This window comes from Neopsephotus bourkii, unplaced genomic scaffold (genome assembly GCF_033783945.1).
Source record: "Neopsephotus bourkii isolate Nb327-2 ecotype Australia unplaced genomic scaffold, CSIRO-AGI_Nbou_v1 NB_533, whole genome shotgun sequence".
Taxonomy (NCBI): Eukaryota; Metazoa; Chordata; class Aves; order Psittaciformes; family Psittacidae; genus Neopsephotus; species Neopsephotus bourkii.
The window spans coordinates 1094213-1118859 of NW_026901034.1; the positions used below are offsets into that span (position 1 = coordinate 1094213).

Here is a 24647-nt window from a genome sequence, read left to right on the forward strand (position 1 = left end):
CAATAAGAGTTTGAAGGGTGAAACTGGCCGTGGTTGCAGCTTCCTCATTAGCTTTGCTGTAGGGGTACCTGTTGTTGGGCCCTTCACAGTGGTGCCAGGCCTTCCCTGAGATCTCAGGGCACAGACAGAGGAGCTATGAGAGCAGAAGGGCAGTGACCTGCTCAGCTGAGTAGCAGATGCAGACAGGGCAAGGAGGAGAGCTCAGGTTAAAGCATAACTCTGCTGCTGCTGTGCTTGTTAGCAGCAGTCCCTGTTTTTTCTGGACTCGGCACAGAGGGTCAGCTGGTTATCAAGGTACAAGACACTGCCGGTGTTGCTGAGTCATGGGTTCTGCTTGGGGCATTGTGCTTCAGGAAGGATGTAGCCCAGAGGAGATAAAGGACAACTCGGAGCAAATGTGATTTGGTAAGGTAATGGAAGGAAATAAGCTTATTTATGCTGACAGGCACGACTGGGGGAGCCAGAGGTTTGAAATATGTGAAGATTGTATGGAGGGGAGACAGAGAAAGAGAGAAACCCCTCAAAACTTGTGGGTTTGAGTGGTGCATTGCAAACCATGCGCTGTCAAGGATGTTGGTTCTATGCGCCAGCAGCTGCTTGGGGGAAGGAGGCTGCTGTGGCTCTGGTCTCCCTGTGGATCAGGTCACCCTGTGGCTCTGATGGAGCTCCTGCGTTCATAGAAGGCACCTGCCTGGGTGAGGGCACTGAGGAGCTGGGGCTGTGGTGGGGTTCATGTGTTTGTAAGCTCAGTTAAGCACCCATGACTGAAGCACCAGCCCTGCTCTGTGGTCAATATCATCATCATATATCACAGATTGCCACCTCAGTCACCCAGAGGGTGATCGTGATTGCCCCTGAGCTTCCCCTGCTGATCATAGCAAGCCTACTTTATTTTTCTATTTGTAGCTCTAAGGAAGGAATTTGTCATTTAGTGCTTAAATATTCACCAGAGCTATCAGGAAGGGTGAGATAAGCCCTGGAAGCCTCTATAGGTCCTCTTCCAAATGAACCTTTTGCACTGGTGATGGTTTCATGGACAGAAGTATGCAGGGCTGAATGCTGTGTGGGGCTTCACAAGTGTGCTTTTATTTTGGTACTCACATAAGGAGGAGGGCTGCAGTCTGAGGGCAGGGAAGTGTGTGTTAGCTCCTTATCGTGGAGGCTGGGAGGTCGGGAACAAAAGGCGCTCTGTTCCGGACCGGCGCCGAGCCGGTAAGTCTCATGCCTGGAGTCTCCTGGACTTTGCTTCCCTCCTGCCTTGCAGAAGCAGCCAGCAGCTCCTGGAGCTGGGTTTGACTTGGGCGACGAGGCGATGTGTCCACAGGTGGGTTTTGAGTGCTAACATGAAGTAAGGGTTTCTAGAGGGATTGCTCTTGGCCCTGGAGGTGCTGGGGAGAGGCAGGGTGGCACCAGGCTGGGTCACTTGTTTTCTTACGGAGTGTGTTGGTGTGTGTGATGTATCCTTCCTCCCTGTAATCCATGGGGTGTATGCACATGATGCATCTTCGTATTCCTCTCTGCCTGGGTCTTCTTGGGGCAGGTGGACCGGGAGGGACTGTAGCTCAGGTTTTTGGGGTGCTGAGGTCAGTCTGCACGATGTGGTGTGTTGTGCATTGGGATTTGTGTTTGTTTTTTGAGGGAGGTGGGTGTTTTCAGTTTGTCCCAGTGGATGCAGTGCATGGTTATCTTGCTCAGTCTTAAAGGGCATAATTGAGTGTAGCAGCCTCAAAACCCAACTTCAGGAGCTGTGTTGTAAAAGTTGACTTCACCCAAGGCTGAGCACAGGCTCCAGTCTTCCCTGGAAAGCAGACATTGCCCAGTATGCGGGAAGAGGCAAATACTGTGGCCAACAGATAACTGCTGATGGCAGGGTCCGATGTGGGATCACTCAGAGGTGTGATGGGCTTCTGGACCATTGCTGGTGCTGGAGGCTGAGCTGCTGTGAGGTGTTTCAGGGCTTTGGGGCTTTGTATTACCATAGACTCGGGTGAGACTGTAAACATAACTCCCTTCTTCCTGGCTTTGAATTGGTTTAAAGCCAATGTAAGGACAGGTTGCCTGCTGCAGCACTTGGCTGATGCCTTGGTACTGTTAGCTGTGGGAGCTCCCTCTGCGCTGTCAGGTCCTGCACCGAGCAGTGGGATGCTCTTCATCTCATCTCCTTTTGGTCTGAGCCTGCCCCACAGCTCTGGTGGGTCTCTGGGTGTTCATGGGGCCAGCATTGGCTTGGCTCCAGGCAGGGCAGCATTCTGAGCCTGATACTGGCACCAGGGCCCTGGCTGTAGTCAGGAGAGGGTGTCCTTGAGGGTGTTTTTTGTAGCTGGTCTGTCCTGTGTGCAGTCAGAGCTGGTGTTCATCATAAATAGGCTCATGCGTGCTGGGAAAAGAGAGTTGTTTCTCCTGTTCCTCTCCCCTCGCTTCCCTTTCTGACCTTCTGAGTATTTGTGCCCAAGGACATCAGAGCTTTGGGATGCTGGGGTGGCTCCGGCCACGAACAGGGACCAGCCCTGCAGAAAATGCCTGGGAGGAACTTCCCTGGGAGCCAGACTTTGCCCTTCTCTCCAAGGTAACGCCTTGCAGGTGATTCCCAATAGTCTTGTTTCCTCTCCTCATACTCTTTTCTTTTAATGAAGATGGGTTTTAATAGCACTTTACAACACTTAATCAAATGGTCTTTACTCCAACATGCAATCAAGTGCCTGGAATAGATGAACTGCTTCTGGGGAAGTCTCCTAAAGGTGCTTGATCATCTCACCAGTTTTATCAGGGCATAATGCATCACCCCAATGCTGATTTCATCCCTTTATTTCCTTTTCATCCATTTATTTCCTGTTTCCTTTAGAAGCAGCAGGGCTCACCACTGGGCAGAGCTGTGCCTGGATGGCCGACATTGTGCTCAGAAGAGGGAACAGGTCTAGCACCAGAGCTGAACCACAATCCTATTTCAGAGGCTCTGTATGTGTGTAGGCCCTCGCTTTAAGGTCTAAGGTTTACCTGAAGCATCTGTGGGTATGTTTCATTTGATAAAATCATGAAATACATTGATACTGGTGACACCAACCCCATTCTGAATGTGGTGGGGGTGTTCCTGGCAAGCCCCCTGCAGCACTCGCAGCCTGGCCTGGCTGTCCCAAGCCCACAGCCATCTTTAAGTGTATCATGGGGTTTTTAATCTGAAGAAGTGTTTGCTCACTGCCTGCTCACAGAAGGGCACAAGCTGCTCACAGCTTGGCCGAGTAAGAGATGTGGCAGGGAGGTTTGAAGGGTCAGTGCACACACCAGCTGCTCTGGTGCCATAAACAAGAGCTTTGTGCGACCTGCGGCGCACCTTTGCCTGGGGCTTAGAGGCTTGGATTTGCTTTGCTTTAGCAAGCAGTGGTAATGCCTTACCCCCTTGGTTTGGCTATCTGCTTTTTGCATCTTTTCCTGGGCTTTAGTTACTTAATCTGTGATGAAATGTGAAGCAAAGTTCTCCACGCTTATGCTCAGAAGAAGGACTTTGTTTATGGTGTCAACTGCCTCTTAACTCATTGACCGCATCAGTTTAATTTTAATAGAGCTCTTGTGTTTGAAATCTCAAGAGACTGTTTTTTCTCCTTTGCTAAACACAAAGAAAGCTTGTAAATTGTGTGATGGGTCATCTTTTTTATTTCTTTGTAAATAAATAAATGGCTGCACATCCTTGTTATGGCTGAAGGAGGGTGGTTAATGTGCTCTTATGGTGACTACTTCTAGCTTAAAGCGTTGCTCCCTCATTCAGCCTGTATTTCTCATCAGTAAGATGTTTTCTGATAGTTTGATAAATAAGTTATCTAACTAAGGGTGCTGATGCCCTGAGCTGTTCAGCTCCTGGTTATGCTTCATGTTGAGAGGGTCAGCAGTGGGTGGGTTTTAATCAAATTATTTGTGGATTGGAGTGGTTTGGGGTTGTTGGTTTCTTTGCGCTAGTTGTCTTTACTTTGTGCTCATTAAAATGCTTCAAGTTATACTTAAATTTCATTTTTTTCAGTGGGAAGGGTTTATTAAAACAAAAACCCCCAAAAACAAAACAACAAGACCGGCAGCATTTACTTTGGAGTCTACAAGCAAAATTATTTCCAGTTTGGCATGAAACTTTCTCAAACAGGCGAAAAGCATCCCTCTGAAGCAAGCAGGGAAATGTGCAGACATGGGCAGCTGCTGTCATTTCTTGGGCCCTCTCTGCTGAGTTGGGTCCCTGCTGCATCCCTCCTGGCAGAGCTGTGCCAGTCCAGCATGAAGCATCATCGCTGCCGGTGCAAGCTGGAGATAGGTTTTTCTCCTAAAATCAAACTTAACCAATGTTGCAACACAACATTGTCCAATACGCTGAAGCCTGGTCTCTCCTAAACTTGGTGCGTGCTGCAGATATAATGGAAGAATACTTGAATTGCTTAAGCACACCTTCTTCTGGAGTCTGGGGAAGCTGCGGGCTCAGCTCAGGCATCAGAGAATCATAAAATCATGGAATGGTTTGTGTTGGAAGGGACCTTAAAGCTCATCCAGTTCCAACCCCCTGCCATGGGCAGGGACACCTTTCACCAGACCAGGTTGCTTCAAGCCCCGTCCAACCTGGCCTTGGACACTGCCAGGGATGGGGCAGCCACAGCTTCTCTGGGCACCCTGTGCCAGCGCCTCAGCACCCTCACAGGGAAGGGTTTTCTCCTAACATGGTGCAATGTCCTCCCCTGCCCATGAGCAAGCCGGCAGACCGAGCCACCACTTCCAGATCTCCTTTGTCCTCCTTCTGCTCGAACATTAAGGGCCCAGGCAGTGTTTCTAGGAAGTGCAGCATAAGTCCAGTAAAGCACTTAGCAAGTCCCCAGCTGTAGGTATATAAGCAGTTGTGTTGGATTTATGCTTTTAAAAGTAGCAGGGGATTTTAGGAGGCTTTTGCTTGTATCTTGAAGGTTAGTAAAGGCCAACTTCTTCTGTGCTGGGAGTGACATTCATCACAGTGGCCTTTCCTCTGATGAGTCTACTTGAACAACCCAACCTCCTCCCCATGCGACTTTGGACTCTGGTCCTGTGGAGGTTTATGTCATGTTTGACTTCAGGGTGGTGTCCTGGAGAGATGCTGATTTCCATAAGTCAGCGTGGGTCCCTGAAAGCTGAGCCAAGCATCCAAGAGGGGCTCCTGGCCATCTCTCTGTCTCCATCCAGCACCCAGCTCACTTGGCACGGGGGCGGTGAGAGCGCTGAGAAGGAAGCACAGTGAGGCTGCTGACTAGATTGCATTGCTCCCCAGTGCCCATGTAGAACAGGAACACTCTTGAGCAGTTCTTTCTCCATCCCTTTGAGGTTTTCAGACCATCTGTACAAGTTCCTGTTCTCCCTTTGTGGCCTCATGCGTGTTGAGGCAGCCTGGGAATTCGTGGGGAAGCAAAATGAGGTGTTAGTTGTGTCTTGAGCCGCTTTGCACCTCTGCACCAGGAAAAGCTGTGGTTCTTTGTGCTGCAGAAACTAACCCAAAACAGGAGGATCAGGCTGGTTTGCATAGGGTACACAACTGAATGTCAGCAGGACGTTTATCCGCTTGGTCTGTGTTTTCCTGTACCCTGCTTTGACTGAACAGCTCTAATGTAACTTCATCCTGCTATTGCCAAGGATGGTCTGTCTGTGTGTGTGTTTTCCTGCTGTAATACAGGGCTTTGAGAAATATTTTTTTCTTGAAAATCCTTGGGAAAAAAGCACTGAAAGCTGCTCTGTGTACCCTCTGGAAGAGAGGTTTGCTTCAGCTGTGCCTGCATTCCAGATGCTGCTGCTTTGCCCTGCTGCTGTGCTGGAGAAAGGGCAGCCAGCAGCTGAGCAAGTTTGATCCATTGAGTGAACTTCAGGTGGAGCAAACAGCTTTTCATGAGCTTCTCTTTATCTTGAGGCCAGGCCCATGGGCTCCTGTCCCTCTGCCTGATGCCTCCAGTGACATGGGTCAGCTGTAGTTCAGAGCTGGCACTGGCAGATCCCACCACAACCATGATCCCAGAGACAAAAATTACTTGGATGGTTCAGAGGTGCACTGGGGAAGTCCCATAAGTGCTGGGAAATGAGCTGGTGCTTTGATGCAACAAGCGCTTTGTTTTAGGAGGGTGTTTCTCCTGCTCCCAGGGCTCTCCTCTGAACATGAGGATAGTTCTAGGCTCAGTGTGTCCAAGCAGGACCATCCCTGCCCACATGTACGAGCACCAAACACTAGCGCCTTCCTGGCGGGCTGAACTGGGAGGAAAACCCAGTCCTCCATGCTCCTGGCGTGATGTGTTAAAAACCAAATCATGCTGCTTTCCTAGAGCCTGCTGCAGGTAATGGTCCAGTGGGTAATCCCTCTTGGACTCAACAAATCCGTACTCTCTACAAGGTCTCCCTCCAACTCTTATGTAGTGTGTATTTCTGTAATCTGCTTTCCGAATGCTGTTGTCACAAAGCACATGTGGCCTGAAAGGCGTGGTGCACCCCAGGGTGCTGCTGGGTCATTGGACCTGGAGATGGAGCCTAACTTGGACGTGGGCTCACACTGTGGTTGGAGGTTGGATTTCTGTGCTTAGAAGTGCAGTGCTGCAATAATCAGCTACCAAATGTGTTTTGTCCTGCTCTGCAGCACGACTGTGTATCTGTACTCTTATTTCTTTCCCTCTTGTGTTTTTACCAGGCAAATGAGGTGACTGACAGTGCTTACATGGGCTCAGAGAGCACGTACAGCGAGTGCGAGACCTTCACGGATGAGGACACCAGCACACTTGTACATCACGAGATGCACGATGAAGTAGAAACAGACAGTGCCATCGACTCCACCGTGCACTCAGAGTTCACAGATCCCATCGAGGAGCCAGAGCATGGGTGAGTGGGGAGGACGGGGAGCAAAACTCACTGTGTGGGGCAGGAAACTGGGAGCAAACCAAGAGCAAGGATTTAAAATGAAGTGGGCTGAGCCTGTCTTGCTGAAACCGGTTGATTCCTTCTTTGTATTTGTAACTTCATGCAAGACCAAAATAGCTCTTCTTTAAGAATAATGACAATTAGACTGCACCATGTGTAGGCTGATTTGGAACTTGGCTTGGCAATCTCTTTGAGTTAATCGTTGCTTTGCCTTTGGGAGAAGTTCTGTACCCTCATTAGCATCCTTAACCTCTAAAATAAGTTCTCAGGTGATCCAAACACCTGAAATGCTTGCAGTTTTTAATCTATCACTTAAGACAGAAATGCAACATATAATTTTCAAGTCGGGAGGGGAGCTCACCATATTCTTGTTTTACCTAAATACGCGTGTGCCCTTTGATGTGCAACCAGCTCCTGTAATAACTAGTTTTAAACTTGTGCCTGAAGCACAGAAGTGTGAGCTAAGATCTTCTTCCCCGAATCTGAACTGCTGCTGGCGAAACTGTTCCTGGGCCCACCTCCTTTCCTAGCTTTTGCAGGAAAAGTGGGTGTCGGGGTGAAACTGGGATGCTGGCAGGCGGGAGGGGAGGGAATAACTCCTTTAATAGTGACCCAAGAACACAGGTCTGCACTGAAACCTCTGGAACAATGATGGGTTAAGGTCTGCTAATACACAGAATTGTTTTTTGCCGAAAACACATCACCCAGGCTCGGTGCTCTGGTGAGGACATACAATTCTCATTGCTTTTAGAAAGCACTGGACTTCCCTCCAGCCCAGAATCTCATCTGGGGATGGCAGGGGGCGCTGTGAGCGGTCAGTGCTGCTGGGCACTCAGCACTGGGAATGAAAGGGTGCTGTGGATTAGAGAATAAATGAGATTATCAGGCTGGGCTCTTCTTGCCCAAGCATTCAGCTCAGTGACTGTTAAACTGGGATACAATGGGTCGCTGAGCTACCCAACCACAAGGCAGAGGGGCTCCGGAGGGGCCATGACAGCCTGCGTGCACTCTCGTCCCCTGGGGAGATTGACGTGCCTTGGATTCACCTGCCTGTAGGTACCAAATACTTTGCTTGGGAACTGATTCTTTAGGTTCTTCTTGAGGGTTCCCGCTACTCCCAGTGTGGGCTTGCGAAGGTGGGGTGTCCTTTGGGTGCTCTGTCCAAGGGCAGTGGTGCCTGTTGACAGGTGTGTGAAATGTACGCAAATTGCAGGTGGCCAAAAAAATCAAGGAGAAAGTTCATTTGGCTTCATGATTTGGAAGATTTGAGATGGAAACCTCTAGAAATCTCGTACTAAGTTGTTATGGGCTGATTTTGGTGCCATCAAAACCCAGGCAGGACAATGGTTTTACACCTCTAGTGCCCAGAGCCCTTCCAAGGGACAGTCAGTAAGTACAGGCTGACCAGCGCAGCTGGGGGACTGAATCAAACCTTCAACAGTGCTTTCCAGTAGCTGTTATAGCTCAGCATACCTTAGATGGTTTGAGGTTAAGTAGTTATTTAGGCTGAATCTAGTAAAGATTAGCTGGACTCTGGATCTTGAAGCTTCTAGAGCACCGTTATAGAGGTATGGGAAATTCTGTACTATTTATTGCCTGAAGCCTGATCAGATTTGTGCAGTGCATGTCAAACCACAGCCCCAGATTTAGAGATTTGGGGTTGGGTTTTGCTCCCAAGATAAAAATTCCACCCCCTGCCTTCTATTCCTGGTGAGGTTTCCAATGCTTTTGGCAGTGGTCTGCTGGGTGCAGCGTCTGACTCACTGCTGGGGAGGCTGGATCCCACTTTGGGAATAGTGGCACTTCGCTAGTGCACAAGGGGGATGTGCAGATGCCCACAAGCTGGACTAGACTTGTCTGCACTTCAATAGAGATCTGCTGCTGTTTTGGCTGGAGGATTGATGTGTTTTTATTAGTGGGATAAGGGCAAATCCTTCAGATGGTGCAGGTTTTTGTCATAAATGGCTTATCTGTAATCTTTTCTTTCTGATTTAGTACAGCAATCTAGTCACGCCCCCGTTTTCCCTCTCCTAGCAAGTGGATGCAGATGAGGGCATAGCCTGAAATACCAGTTTTTATGATAATGCAATCTTTCTTGTTTTCAAGCATTGAATTTTGGAGAAGAGAACAGTGCCCGTCCCCCCAAACACATACCTGTGGTTCAGAGGCACGTGGGCTGCTTTCACAGCCTGGTTCTTACAGATTCCCCCTGGCTTGTTCTCCCCAGGTTTGAAACCTTCTGAAGTCCTGAGCAGGACAGTCACAGGACCACAGACTGGTTTGGGCTGGAAGGAACCCTGAAGCTCATCCATTCCCAGCCCCTTACCACAGGCAGGGACACCTTACAGCAGACCAGTGTGTTCCAAGCCCCATCCAACCTGGCCTTGAACACTGCCAGGGATGGGGCAGCCACAGCTTCTCTGGGCAGCAGTATCCGTAGCTTCTCTGGTATCTCGTCATCCTCAGTCCTCTGAACATGAGGATACTCTGAGTGTGTGTACTGCTGCGTTAGTTTGACTTCATACAGCTATGAAGAAACTACAAGAAAGGTGGAGAGGGCCTCTGGGGACAGGACAAGGGGAAATGGCTTTAACCTGACAGAGGGGAGACTGAGATGAGCTCTTAGGCAGAAGCTCTTCCCTGTGAGGGTGCTGAGGCGCTGGCACAGGGTGCCCAGAGAAGCTGTGGCTGCCCCATCCCTGGCAGTGTTCAAGGCCAGCTTGGATGGGGCTTGGAGCAACCTGGTCTAGTGGAAGGTGTCCCTGCCCGAGGCAGGGGGTTGGAACTGGATGAGCTTTAAGGTCCATCCAACCCAAACCAGTCTGGGATTCTATGAAGAAACAGCATGTCTGCTGAAATGGAGACATGGAAAAGGGATGTATTAGACGCATTTGGAAAGGCTGCTGTGCTGGCCACCCTCTAATGTTTTTCCCTCTTTTCCCACAGATCCCATCCACACGACCTGCCCCTGGGCTCAGACCTCAGCCACTCCATTGTTACTGTCATCAGTGGAGAGGAGCATTTTGAGGATTACGGAGAAGGGAATGAAGCAGATCTGTTCTCGGACAGCTTGTGTAATGGGGAAAGCAGTTTTAATAGCTCCTCGTTCCTCTCTCCCAGGTAATGCTCAGCACAGCACTGGCAATGTTTTAACCCATTTCAGTTGCTTGGTATCTTCGCCTGTACGTTGTGTGTGAGAGTTTTTCCCTCTGGATTTGCACATTGGTCAGCTTGCAGGAAGGGGTTTTTCACAAACTGGATACAAAGGGATAATTAGCTCAGAAGTGGCAGAGGTGTTGCCTCCCTCAGTCTTTCCTTTTCCTGAGCAGTCTCCAGCCTCCCATTCAGAAGCACTAATGCCCAGTAGCAGGTGGAAGAAGAAGTCCACATCTCACATGTGTTCAGGACAGCATCACATTCCCACTCCTATTAGGGATGTGGCTCCTTGCAGAACCTTCCAGTACAGAAAACCACTTCTCAGCTTTCCCCACATCCTGTTGGATGTCTTTATCTTTCGAATTTTCTCTCTTGTGCTTGTATTTTTGGCTTTGATGTGATGCTTGGCTGGATTTGCACAAGCTGCAGCATCCTTCTTTTTCTTTCTCTGTACAGCTGCACTCCTTGCGCTGGGGTCTGAAACCAGGCAAGTACTGTGGCAAGTACAGTACCATGTGGGGTGGACTGAGAAGCTGCTGTGACATTACAAAATCCACCAATACTTACTTTCTAAGATAAAAAAAGCTGAAGCTGGAATGCTCAGCCCACCAAGTCTCTGTGATGACAAATAGCACCAGAGACACGTTCCACCCTGGGGCAGGGCATCTCCGTGCAAGGCAGGAGTGGTCCCTGCCAGCCGCACCCTTGTCCTGAAGACAAGAACATGTTTTATCCTTTGGGATTATACACATTAGTGTCTTCTGCAGCAGTGTGAACTCGTCATAACATTTTTTTGCTGTCTGCCTGTTTTCCACCAGCTTCCCAAAGCCCTTCATAGGGTTTGGGCTGTTCTGGTTGCACAGGGCTGAAGAATTGCTCTCCAGATCTCCAAACCTGCATTTTGCTACAGGCCAAAGCTGACTTTTGTTTTGGAAGCAGCACTTTTGAAGGTGTTAACTAAGCCTGCCATAGGGGAGTGTTGCTGTGGAGCATGCCTAACCAGTTACTTCAGGAAACCAGCACTCCAGAGCTTGATATGATTGGATACCCTGCAGTGGAAGGGGCACAAGCTCAGCCACACTTGTCCTTTGATTGCACTGGGCAGAAATGCTGAGGGTGGCTGTCTGTCCTGGTGCTGCAGCTCTTGGATAAAAAGCAGCCTTGGTGTTCATTTTGAGGGTGGGCTTCCAACCTGGTCCAGAAGGCTCCTGGCAAGAAAAATACTCATCTGAAGGAGCTTTGCAATCGGGTAGGCTGTATCTTTAACATCAGTCTGGAGCTTGCCGGTTGCCCACACATTCAGTTTTCAAATCTTGCTCTGTCAGATTATTGTCTCCCCTCTGCTCTCCGTCTCTTTGGATTATATCCATGAGATCCTACTCTGCAGCATCCCTCCTCTGCTGGGAGGGCCTCACTCCGCACGTGGCCACACAGCTTGTGGTGGTTTATGCTGGAGACTCACTGCTGGGGCTTGCTAGGGAGATAAACCCTGCACCACCTCCAGAGCCAAGAATGCAGTCTGTTTGAAACAGAGGATTTCCCCATGCCTTTCAGGTCTAGCCCTTACCATGGCTTGTGTGTGGCGGCCCTTAGCTGATTGTTCTCTGTGATTGGGCTGTTTTCCTGAATAAAGCCCTGCCACCCCAATGCATTTAAACATAGGGAAACTTTAAAGAACTACAGGATATTGCTGGTTCAGGCTTAACTCTTTCTCTTTTTTTGGCTGTGGTTTGAATATGAGGAGTGGCATCACTTGTAAATGGTCACATCGCCACGCACTCTTTCTGTGTTACAAGAGAACAGGAATGACATCAACCAGTTTTCCTGCCACAGCTCCAGATCTTCACCAGAGCTCCAGTACAAACCCCAATAAGCACCAGTGACCTGTGGAAGACAAACGTTACTCCACGAGATGGAGGGAGGAGGCGCAAATGCTGCACGTGGCAGTTTGCCATGAGGGGAAGGTGGGGATGCTCCGAGGCTCAGTGCGGTTGGGCTCTCACCCACTCAATGGGCCCACAACCAACGCAGCCGGAGGCCTAGTATACGTGCACGCACCCGAAGAGCTGCCAGGCTGGCCCGTGGGCTCTCCTCCACACTGCTTTTCCCCTGTTTGATTAATGTTTGTTAGATTTGGGTTCACACCTCGCCCAGGGGTGCGCTCAGGTGAGCTGGTTTGGCTCTACTCACTGAGCAGAGCCCAGAAAAGGGCACATCCCTTCTTCAGATGCCACAAAGCTTCTGCCACCTCTTACCCTGTGCAAAGCCTGAGCAACTGAACTGACTGCTGGTAAATAATGGTTACCCTGGTCCAAGCCTGCCCTGGAGGGTAGGGGGAATGTTTCCCAACTAATGTTTTTTTTCCAGGAATGGGAAGAGCTGAGTGTTTTGGCATTTACTGTTCTTCAGTTATTTGTTCTAAGGGAGCTCGGAAATACTGTACAGACAGCACAAGCTCAGAGGCCTGATCATGGGGATGGCAGGGGCACCAAAAATGTCCCTGAGGGGTTAACACAAAGGGGCTGAGTCCTGCTGGGGTGTCCCACGCACTCATCGTCTCCCGGGCCAGGACTTGCCAGTGTGTATCTGTATCTGACAAGCCCTTTCAGATGCCTTTTAGTTTTAAGCTTGCTTGTGTTTGCTCACCCCTTTACCTGTCTTTCTTATTGAACTGCTTTGGTTTTTCGCTATTAACCTTTCTTTGATTCAAATCTGTGGCTTCCAGAAGCATGTTTTCCTACAAGAAGGTTTTGTGGTGTGTAGTTGGCCCCGCAGTACCACAAACTCTTTGCTATTGAGAAACCCTTGGCCAAGCTCTGTCCTACCCAAGTCATGTCAGGTGGGGGAATGGCTCCCTGGCTTGCCAAATGCTGGTGGGTGCCTCAGAGCTTATTGTCCAAATCAGCAGCTGAAAATAAAAAGCTGATCCAGTCCCCTTAATTTCCCAAGCTGTTAAAGCCCTGTAGACACCTTGCCAAATGATGTTCTCTACAGTAAGCCACCACCGCTGCTTAGCTTCCTCATTCTTCATCTTGTAGGACAGAGAAGTTGAATTGCAACCACCTTTTTGAGCTCAGCTTAAAAGCTCCTTGTAATTAAAATCTGCCTTTGTGTGTTACTGAGGTGGGACCGCAGCAGCATGCTGCTCTGCTCTTAAAGCATCCACTGGAAATGATTTGGCTCTCGCGGCAGCCAGCCCAGCAGTGAGTTCAGTCTGCATTTACTGAGGCAAACCAGGACCATTGTTAGAGCATCCTGAGACAGGTTGCTTGGAAAATCCTGTTGGAAAATAAACTTTGTAGTCATGTGGGTTTGTGGAGAGCATGCATGTTCCCTTCCCTGGGCTCTTGGTGGTCCTCTGAAAGAGCTGGCTGTTCAGCTGGCTTTGGAAACATGAGCCAAGCTCAGCTGCTGTAAATTTGGCTTCTAAATTAAAGAGAGGGACAATGGCCCAATCTGCCGTGCGTTTTGAATTGTGAGTCTTGTGTCTGTCCCCCAAAGCTCCCCTTCACCAAAGTACACTCAGCTTGTGGAAGCCACGATGAAGTCAGCCCTGTCTGTTCTGTTCTGTCCTGTTGAAATGACCCTTGTGATCTCTCTAGCACCCATCCGCTTGCTGCGAAACTGCACAGCATTATCGCAGATGAAGCATTTGAGTTTTACTGTAGCCAGTGCCACAAACAAATCAACCGCCTTGAGGATCTTTCTGCTCGCCTGAATGATCTTGAAATGAATAGGTAATTGGGCTCGTGTATGGCCATTTCAGTGTTGGGAGTAATGGTCTGGAAGGGAAGACTCTCCTTTGTCTGGCACAGCTTTACTTTGCTGCTGTGTTGCTTGATTCCTGGTTGGTAAAGGGGTTGAATTCCACCAGATAAAGTGAGCCTCTCCAGGCAGTAAAGGTTGTCATAACCATTATTAAGGTTATTTGAAGGCTGTAATAAGAAGTTCCCTTTACTCTGAGCCACAGAGGCTGGCAGACAATGAGAGTCTTCCCTTCTGCTCCGGGCAGCCTCTTTGCATGTCCTGCTGAGTGGTGGGTGCTTCTCCACACAGAGTTTTGCAGTCCGTGCACTGGGAGTTGAAAGCTGTAAGCTGATTGTGTACAGTATTTCTGTCACCAAGGAAAAGCCCACCAGGCCTTCGGGCTGGTCATACCCAGTGTGGAGGCATGCCTGAGTTACTGGACCAACCTGGAAAAGCAGGTAGAGCCTTCTTCTGAAGACAGCAACTTGCTCTCCATGGCTTGGAACCTCTCCTGTAGATGCTTTTGCTTGCCACAGTAAGATCTCATGTCATCCAGCTGCCTGCCCACTCACGGGCCATTACCAGCTGGGTGGATGTGATAGGAACCAAGGCCTTTGCATAGGAACTTCATGAGGTTCGAGTGTAATGTTTGAGGTCCACCAGCCAGCAGCTGGACTTGCTGATCTGACAGGTGGAGAGGGGTTTCTATTTGGTTTTTAGCTTTTCAGAGCTGTTTGTCATCTGCTGGGTAGAAGGATTGTGGCATTAATGATAATCGTGCTTTTCACATCTGGTGTACTCTTTTAAGCCTGGTTTTCAGTTATGCTCTTGGTCTTTGTTTGTCCTACACAGGGCCAGTGTAACATGGGAGCTCTCTTGGGCTCTATAGCTATGGGAAGAGAACAAATAGGAGCTTGACCTTATTTTTTTTTTTTTTAATGGAAAAAGTACTTCTGTCCCTTTCTTTTCCTCATGTAAAGAGTTGTTGGAGGCCTTAAGGGTCTGTGATGGGTCATGGGTTATGCAGTTAAGGATAACACTGGACTGCCCGTGATGCACCAGTAGCCCCACTCCATTCCAGGCTTTCTCCACGAAATTGACCTGCAAAGCTGAACTAACACCTCAGAGCCTCCCGTGATGGATGGGACTTCCAGAGGAGGTTTCCCCATCCTGTAGTGTTGCGGTGGGAATTCCAGAGGTTCTGATTTAACACGTGTCCTTCAGGCTCAGGGCAAGCAGGTGTTGTCGTTCCTCCATCAGTGTCCAGGGTTTCCCATGCTCAGATTTGCTAGAAATTGGTTTCATGTGCCCTGTGCATGGACCCAACAGAAGGGGCATTGCCCACCCTTTCTCTGTAAGGACGTGTGAGGTGTCCCCATGCAATGTGCGGGATGTGGCAGGGCCTGTGGTTTGCTCCCAGCATCACGAGCAATAGGAAGCCCTTAGTGCAGGGGACAAGTCCCAGACTGCAGGCAAAGATTGCAGCAGGAAATGGACCAAGACCTGAGCCCAACAGTCTCACACTGTGCCTGTTGAGGCCTGAAGACACCCGCTCCACAGACAATGCTGGCAGCTGGGGTGAAGCCTCACTCTTAAAGGCTGTGGGCATATATACAGTGCTTTATACTTGGAATAAGATGGGGAGCCTGGTCATAGCGTTGGGACACTTCTCTCTGAACCTAAGGCATGGGAAGGCGGGGAAGAAATCTGCAAGGAGCTTGGGATGAGCCAGTTCTGTGGAAGTCTTCAGTTTCAGTGTCCTTGACGCAGTAGTTGTGTGTGGCTCATCCGCTCCAAGAGCCACCCGCAGATGCCAGCCCTGCTTTCCCGTAAGTGTTTGCAGGGAAGAATGTTTTTCCTCCCTCCAGTGCTGGGACATGCGTGAATTCCTCATAGGAATTGCTGGCAAACACAAGGCCCTGACCTCGGGTGGGTGTCAAGTGTCCTTGAAGCCCGTCCAGCAGTGGCTCCTGTGCTCCTTGGAAATGTGTGTCTGAGGATGTCCTTTTGACACGAGGGCTGGTGGCTCTGACAACAGCCCCTGGTGGGTCATTGTTGTTATAGAAAAGAAAATTGCCCTGAGCTATTTTTAATTCCTCCTTCTAAGAAGTAATGAAGTTGTTGCAATTCCTGGCAGGAATGGACTCCCAGATGAGTCTTTAAACTGAGCTAAGCACCTGGGAATGCAATTGTTGCTTCTCCACTCAGGCTAGAGCTGCGTTTGCTGCCATCGCTCAGCAGTGATTTGTATCAGTAATGTGTCCCAGTGGCATCTGTTTGACAACAGTGTGTGTTTGGGTGGAAGATGAGGAGTGAGAGCCAAGCCCCCGCTTGCTTCACAAGCACACAGCTGCATCAGTCAGAGCACTGGAGCAGCTCTGCTCTGGAGCCAGGCTGAGAGAGCTGGGCTTGTTCAGCCTGGAGAAGAGAAGGATCCTTAAGGGGAGACCTTAGAGCAGCTCCAGTGCCTAAAGGGGCTACAAAACATCTGGAGAGGAGCTTTGGACAAGGGCCTGTAGGGACAGGACAAGGGGGAAGGGCTTTAACCTGACAGAGGGGAGACTGAGATGAGCTCTTAGGCAGAAGCTCTTCCCTGTGAGGGTGCTGAGGCGCTGGCACAGGGTGCCCAGAGAAGCTGTGGCTGCCCCATCCCTGGCAGTGTTCAAGGCCAGGTTGGACGGGGCTTGCAGCAGCCTGGTCTGGTGGAAGGTGAGAAGCTCCGACAGCCCTGTCCTGAGGGGCAGGGTAAAGCAGACCTTGGCTGCTTGTGCTGTGGGTCATGCTGAACCTGACCGCTGTGGTATGGTGGCAGCTGGGTTGGGAATATACAGAGCCAGGGTGTGTGACCTCCGTCATCTCCTGGTGAGAAGCAGAGCTCATACCCCTGTCCAGCAATTCTAACTGTGCCCGTGCTCATGCTCAAAACCCCAGAAGGGGCCACAATCAACAGCTCCTGAAACACCTGAGCTACATGTAGGCGCCGATTCCCTGCCAAACAGCGAGAATGACCTTTGTGGGAAGTGCTAGGCAGTGCAGAAGGGTGGAAGCACCCATGTAGGGGCAGGGAGGGCCAGGATGCTGCAGGATCCACAGCTCAGTGTGCCCTTGGCGCTGGGCTGAAGCCCACCAACCCCATGGCTATTATTAGCACTTTCCTTGGGGATCAGTTTTCAGCCAGTGAGAGGACACGGCCGTTGCCACCGGTGAGGTTATTCCCTTTGGTCCGGTGTCTCTGCGTTGGCGATGCCTGTGGCTGGGCTGCGCGGGTGCTGCATGCTGCATGGGCGCTCCCCTGTGCCCCGGAGTGCTAGCTGTTTCCTGCTTCCCTTCCTCTCCACTGTCGGCTTTCCTGACGCTTTCCTGTTTGTTCTTCATTCTGCAGCCCCAATAAAAGACTCTCAAGCAAGAAGGTGGCAAGGTAAGCTCATACTCCTGTTACTGCTTGTGGGGGGGTGTCCTTCCTAGCTGATGAGCCCAAGGAAGGAAGGCTGTCAAAATAAGCTTGTAGCTTCTGGATGTGTTGCATAGTGCTGGGGAAAAGCAGGTTTCATTCTGATCCAGTTTGCAATAGCAGTGGGGGATTTCTCACCTGTGCACGCAGCTGGTGCCTACCTGATTTCTTCTGGGGCAAAAGTAGGGGTGCTTTCCCCCACCCATCCTGCATGTGCCCTAGCAGGGGGCACGTGGAGTGGGGGAAGGAGTCTCTAGAAAGGCACATCCCTCTGGACTGCTCAGCTGGGCTCTCTCCTCCCCAGTGCCACCATGGTGGGTCTCTAGAAGACCAGACCACTCAGTCCCCCTACTCTGAGGGATTTCCCCAGAGCCCCCCCAAGAAAAGCTACCCACCTTTAGACGACTCTCTTGGTTCTGACTTTGCTCGGTGTAATCTCAGCACTGGACTCCCTTCTCCATAAAGGGGCTTTGCTCTGAGTCACTGTGCAGAGGGTCCAGCCCCTCTCAATGATACTTGGTGCTCATCTTTCCTTTCCCAGCTCTGCCATCCCTCCTCTTCTATGTCATCCTGCTTTTGAGAACACACTGAGGCTGCCCCTGCCCCTGGTCCTGCTGGCCCTGCCTTCTGCAGTTGTTTCTGAGTGGAATAGGAATGCTGCAGAGGAGCAGCAGCTCAGTTTGGGTGATGCTCGTGCCCCCATGCCCTGGAACTCGATCTGCTCCTTCAGCCTCTCTCGCTGTGCTCTCACACCTTTCCCTTCTCTGTTTTTTTCCTTGTGGTCAGCAAGTTTCCCCTGGCACAATTTCCCCTCCTGGCAAGGAAGCAGGTCCCTGATATTACATTTCCTACTTCCTGTCATCTTACTTTCTAGATCTTTGTTAAAAACACTGGCAGGAAAGAAGGTTGCAGGGAGCAGCTTGTCTCCAGGTTTCCCGGTTTAGAACTAGTTTTTGTCCTGTGTCTGGCAGAGCAAATTCAGGGAGGATTTGAGTTAAACTTGGGAATGGAAGTGCCCTCTTATGGGATTGAGCCCTTCTGGCTCTTTGCATGTGCAAGTTGCTTTTCCGAGACTGGGACTTGTGGGGTTAGGTAAATACTGGTTAATTCAAGAGCAGTCGAGTTTAATTTGTGGTAATAAGAGAGAGAACAGGCTTTTGCTGCAGAGTAGAGCCAGATCCTTAAGATGAACCCACAGAAAGCCCTTTGCAGGTACTGTAATTACTGAATAATACCAAACCATGTGCTTCTAGGAAACTGATTTTGTTTTGGTAAGGGCTCTTTCCTGGGTTTTGTTATCCAGGTTCTGCTTGTGCCAAGAAATTTCAGCTGCTTAGGCTCTGTTGTGCCTTGGCATGATTTAAATGACAAATGTGCCTGAGAGTTTAGAATCTAAATATATATTCAGGGTGAGGATGCAAAATAAGGGTGGTAATCAGCTATAGGCTCTTTGGTAAATGCCACTTATATTTCATGAATATTTGCATGAGGATATTGTGTAGCAGGGTGAATTTGAGAGCCCACCTTACAAATTCCTAAGGAAAACTAAGGCTCAAAGAGACCTCCATGGTTTTCCCATTCACCTCCTGCTCAAAGCAGCACAGGCTGCTCATCATTCATGTTGCAGTGGGGGAATAGAGTGGTTGCTTCCAGGCAACATCTGCCTGGAGCTCACAAAGCTGGAATACAGCTCTCCCTCCCCATGGCAATAGCAGTTTGCAGTGCCATATGCCCATGGAGCTGATCCACAGTGACACCACAAGGATGAAGCACAAATCAGCCCCTCCACAGGGTGTCCTTTAGAGCGCTGCAGAGTGCGGCCACCAGTGTCACAAGGCCTGGGTAATGATTAGCTCACTCTGGGCTGTCGTGGCTGGTGTGAGGAGGTGGGCTGGGGTGTTTCACAACAGCTTCAGGGTGTTGTTTCCTGCCCTTCTTCCTCTTACGTCCACTGCACTCCCTTCTTATTAACCTTGTCAGTGGCTAGAGCAGAGTACTCTGTCCTTTGCTGGATAACACGTGGCCTTGGTGGGTTCGTAACGCAGGAAAGTGAAAAGTGCGAGCTTTTATCTCTTCCCATTCCAAAGAGCAAGAACAAATGATCATGGGATGAAGTCCCAGAAGCATGTCCACGTCTGCGCTTTGCTCAGCGGGCGCGTTTATTCCGCCGGTAAGCAGCCACCCTTCAGCCCTGTTATCTGGGCACACCGGGGTGCTGGGCTTACTGCAGAACTTGATAGTGAGAAGGACCACTGCTCTGCCAGGGACCTGATCCATGCTGCCCTTTGCTGTAAATCCAGCAGCCCAAGAAGGAGCAGTGCTCTTAAACCCCTTTGGAAAAGGAGGTGGCAGCTGAGGAGGGGAGAGAGGGGCCCGGTTGTCATCTGGAATTGCCATGCCCTGCGATGGTCGCTCTAATGCTGATGTTGCTGTGGGTTGGGGTGGTTTGTCTCTATTATAGACAGTTGCATCAGACGAGCACGTCGGCCGGGGGGGTGATGGAGGACTCCTACCGGGACACCCTGGAGTGTACAGAAGAGGACATCACAGACAAGGTAAGGGTGGTGCTGTCTGTGCTGTCGTGGGGCTTGCAGTGCCCTCAGGTCTGCATGCGGGAGTTAGGCTGAAGCTTCTCACGCTGTGAAGCACAGGGTAGATGGGTGCTGGAGCCCTCCTCATTGAGAGGACGGAGAACAGGAGCACTGAGTTGAATTGCAGAGGTCCTGTGTCAGGTCAGGAGGTGGCACTGGTGTCTTCTCCACAGGGTGGAGGTGGGGAGAGGGGGGAGTAGCTACTTGCAGGCTGTATTTTCACTTCTGCTTCACATTAGATGTTCCCAAATTCTGCTTTTCTGAGATGGGCAATGTCTCTCGATGTGAAACAAGGAATTCCTTTCCTTGGCACACTCTTGCTGCTGCTGTTTATGCCACCAGGATGTAAAACCGATTTTGTGCTGGTCCAGTCGGGGTTTACTAGGGTGTTATGAGAAAAGGATTATAGGACAAGATAGGAGCATGAGAAAGGCTTTGTTTGAGCACCTCTAGCTTAAAATAGTAGGGAAAAAAGGAAAGTTAAAGATAGCTGAGCTGTGGCTTGTGTAAATGTCTGCTGCAGTCCTGAGACTCCTTGAAAATGGCTTTTTAATTCTGGAATCACAGAGAGCTGCATGGAGCGGCATGTGAAAAAGAAATACATACACATGTAGCTGCACTCAGGTGTCACTATAATGCATAGAAGATGGTTAATGAAATTAGATATCATAATTTTTACAGGTCTGAAAGATTGATAAAACACATTCCTTAGGCCATCTGGCTCAAGAAACCTTGTATGTACTTCTGGAAAAGAGCTTGTGTCTCCAGGGTTCCTTTTTGAACACACTCGCATGTTGCTCCCTGTTATCCCAGAGCAGTGGGTTGGGTTTTGCAGACATGCTTCTAATTGCCTCTTTGCTGATCATTCTTCTGTGGGTATAAATGGGATTGGAATGAATGGAAATGCAAACACAGCTGAAATAAGCCCCGTGTAGGTACAGAGAGAAAACATTCATCCCTGATCCTTTCCCACCAGCCAGCATTGGCTCCTCCTATGTGACTTCATTCCCATAGAGCTGTGAACCAGCATCTCTCAGTCCTGTTTCAGGCAGCAGGTGGTTATTCCCTGCCTCAGGTCAGAGCAGAGCTCTGGTGATCCAGCTGGTGTCTTTCCCTCTAGAATTCCATGTAGGATGTCACCACAAAGTAAGGAAAGTGTGAAGCCTTTGGCCCCATATTGGTTCATGGGAGACATCAAACCTGAGCAGCTAGGGTGTAAAAGGTGTTTTAAAAGGATGCTTTAAATCAAGGCATGATTCCAGCAGCATCTTAAAGAGCAAACCCCAGTGATGGCTCCTGAAGCTCTGGCCACCTTGTGTGCTGGAGAGCAGGATGCAGGGGATGCCAGGAGCTGTGCCGTGTGCTGGAGGCAGTGGGAGTTGCTCTAGCACTTAGTGCTGCTCTGCCAGCGGGTTTGGGCAGGGTGGCTGATCCCCCTCTCCTCTCATACAGGTGGTGTTCCTGGAGAAGCGGGTGACGGAGCTGGAGAAGGACACAGCTGCTAATGGTGAGCAGCACAGCCGCCTCAAGCAGGAAAACCTGCAGCTCGTACACAGGTAAGGCACCCCGGCTTGTGCTGTGGTCAAAACGCAGCTTGGCATTGCCCCGGGTGCCTTTTCCTTTCCCCTTCAGTGCTCTGCAGCATCCTGAACCGTCCCTGCGGGCCAGCTGCCTGCCTGTGTGCAGGCAGGAGCTGCTGGAGCATGTGAGAAAGGAAGGGGATGGACAGAGAATAGCAGAAAAGCTTCACAGCTCTGCCCTGGACAATCAGATCCTGCCCTGGCAGAGCGCAGCCGTGGTTAAATCCAGCTGGGATTCTGGCTGCCTTCTCTGCTCAAGGGTTATGCCATGCTGCAGGTACTTTTCTGGGGCTCTGGAAAATCCCAGGAGCACAGGAAATGACTTGCAGTTCAGCTGGGATAAGTGTCAAAGATTGTAGAATCCCAGACTGGTTTGGGTTGGAAGGGAGCTTAAAGCTCATCCAGCTCCAAGTCCCTGCCATGGGCACACCTTTCACTAGACCAGCTTGCTGCAAGCCTCGTCCAAGATCTTTGCAATGTTATGCTCAGATGCATGTAACTGTGACAGTGCTCTTTGGATCTTTATTTGAATTTTTTTATGTGCTTCCCTGCCCCACATGTCCATCCTGAAAGGTCTCTGTGGAGCTCTGGAGCTCCAGGGGTTGGCTCAGAGAACCATAGCAGGGGTCATGCTGCTTGGAAAGCCTCCCATTCAAGGAGGATGTGTACTTCATTGTCACTCTGTATGGAATTTCTGGCCTGCATTTTCCCATTACTTGTGGGTAGAAGGGTCAGCAGGGTCCCTACCACCCATCTTTACCTTCTCCACAGCCAGCCTTGAGCCTATTGCCTTCGGATCTGGGCTGGGGTGTAGCCCTTTGGATCCTGCTTGATGTAATCACTGTCTTTACTAATCTGGCAGGCTTCTGTCTCCCAGCAGCGTATTTACCCTTGGCAGATAAACCCAGCCAGAGTTTATCTATAGGGCTGTAAGACTGTTAAGTAACAATCATGTCAGTGATTCAAACAAAGGCTCTTCTAAGCCCTGATGAACTTTGCAGCAGGGAAATGTTTTCACTTTAGCAGCTTGGCCCAGAAGTGTCAGTCGCTTTTAATCAAGCAAAGCCCCGAGTGTAGTCGTTGCTCCTCGAGGAATAGGTTCATGTGGCAAAACCCCTTCTCCACCTGCCTGTGCTATGCAGTTCCATCAACTCTAGCATGCTCTTGGCTCTCCTGCTGCCCAGGCTGGGTGCTTAGTGCAGGGCAGGGATGTGGGTGCCTCTGCCAGAGGGCAGCTCAGTGTGCTGGTTTTTCTCTGAGCAACAAGACAACTTCAGGGCAGAGTAAAGGAGCCCAAACACTAGAAACAGCTGCAGGAGGATTTCTCTGCCATGGCAACTACAGGTGGAACCACAACCCTGGGATTTATGGTTGAATTTGGTGATCTTAAAGGTCTTTTCCAACCCAAATGATTCTATTTGGCTACTGCTGGTTCTGGGGGATGATGTGACTGTGACCCACGGGTTGTGGGTTCTAAAGTGATTACTGTGCCTCCACCCTCACTTCACTCTCTTGTCGGACTCCCACTTAAAGAGAGATATGGGGACATAAACTAGACAGAGACAAACCAGCACGCACCACCTGCTTGTTATATTTGACTGCCATGTTGGTCAGCAGTTGTGTCCTTGGGAGTTTCCTGGGCCATGATACTGTTCTCCCACTGCATCTGCTGGGATAAAGTGAATCACAGAATCCCAGACTGGTTTGGGTTGGAAAGAACCTTAAAGCTCATCCAGTCCCAACACCCTCCCATGGGCAGGGACACCTTCCACCAGACCAGGTTGCTCCAAGCCCCGTTAAGCCTGGCCTTGAACACTGCCAGGGATGGGGCAGCCACAGCTTCTCTGGGCACCCTGTGCCAGCGCCTCAGCACCCTCACAGGGAAGAGCTTCTGCCTAAGAGCTCATCTCAGTCTCCCCTCTGTCAGGTTAAAGCCATTCCCCCTTGGCCTGTCCCTACAGGCCCTTGTCCAAAGCCCCCTCCAGGTTTCTTGTAGCCCCTTTAGGCACTGGAGCTGCTCTAAGGTCTCCCCTTAAGGAGCCTTCTCTTCTCCAGGGTGAACCAGCCCAGCTCTCTCAGCCTTCACTGCTATAGGTGTGCTTCCCCTGAAAGCTCTCTGTGATTTACAGTGTGCTTCTCCCAGTTCTCCTTCCAGAGAAGGGGTGTGAAGAGCATGTGATCCCTCCCTTTGGATGGCATTGTGGCGGGGTTGGGCCATCAGGAATGGTTAATCCTCTGTCTCCTTTTCACAGAGCAAATGCTCTTGAGGAACAGCTGAAGGAGCAGGAGCTGAGAGCTGACCAAACACTGCTGGAGGAGATCAAGAAGCAAAGGGAGCTGCTGAGCAAAATGGAGAGGGAGAAGAGCATTGAGATTGAGAACCTGCAGGCCAGGTGGGGCTGGGGCAGGGCTGGGTGGTCACAGGGCTCCTGGACCCAGATCTACAAGCTGGAATACGTGTACATGCTGTCACTTTGTGACTGCAGCCTTTGGGGACACAAAGTGAGTTTAACTTCATGAAAGGTGTAAACAAAGTCATTATAAACCTTGAGTTTTGGCTGCTTCTTTTACCTTAATTCCAAAAATCAAGTCCCTCCTTTGATCCTAGTCTCAATCTCTGTATTTGAAGTTCCCTGATGCAGTTTCAGTTTAAGGTCACATCCATGTGCTTGCCGTGCAGTGCGTGAATGAAAAGGTTTGGTACTGCTTATTCCCATGAATGACCTGTGGAAGCACATTTGATGCTCACATGTTTTCCACCTTCATGGAAACAGGCAAATACCTGGGAAGGAAGAGTTGTGTGACAGGCAGTGTCCCAGGGTGCTTCATGCTACCTGTTGGCTTCCAAAGGGAAAAATCCTGTGGGAGAGGTTTAATTTGACAGGTTTTTTGCTGCTGTTCAGCCCTTCCAGCAAATGAAGGATGAAGGTGGTGGGGTTTTTTACCAGGACAGTTACCATGGCAAATGGATGTTACTTTACCTGGAGGAAGCAAAACCAAAGCCCTCTCTGAACCCCTGCACTTGCTCTGCCCAGGCCATATCTCTGTTTTTTGGTGCCAAGCTGAAGCTTGTCCATGGACTGATAAAGCTCTTGACCTAAAGATTAGAGTTGGACGTGGTTGAGAAGAGCATGGCTGTGGCCTCCAGACTTGCCAGATGTCGTGTAGATGCCCTGCTTTGTCCCCTGAGAGTAGAAATAGTTGAAGTCTCAGAATTTGCTTTGTAAAGATAAC

The 24647-nt window shown here is 50.1% G+C and overlaps 1 protein-coding gene across 5 annotated transcripts in view; it reads left to right on the forward strand.

Annotated features, from left to right (window-relative positions):
• The window catches only part of RAB11FIP3 (RAB11 family interacting protein 3), a 77984-nt gene that overhangs the window by 46585 nt on the left and 6752 nt on the right, over positions 1–24647 (forward strand). For 2 of the 5 annotated variants that reach the window (XM_061350709.1, XM_061350711.1), the window contains 7 exons: positions 6662–6849; positions 9835–10008; positions 13647–13781; positions 17174–17209; positions 19704–19797; positions 21286–21389; positions 23666–23806. In XM_061350709.1, coding sequence (XP_061206693.1) covers positions 6662–6849; positions 9835–10008; positions 13647–13781; positions 17174–17209; positions 19704–19797; positions 21286–21389; positions 23666–23806 — 872 coding nt within the window. Of the gene's footprint in view, positions 1–255; positions 411–1188; positions 1325–6661; positions 6850–9834; positions 10009–13646; positions 13782–17173; positions 17210–19703; positions 19798–21285; positions 21390–23665; positions 23807–24647 lie in introns of those variants that run through there. The other 3 variants (XM_061350713.1, XM_061350712.1, XM_061350710.1) reach the window with 3 other exon arrangements.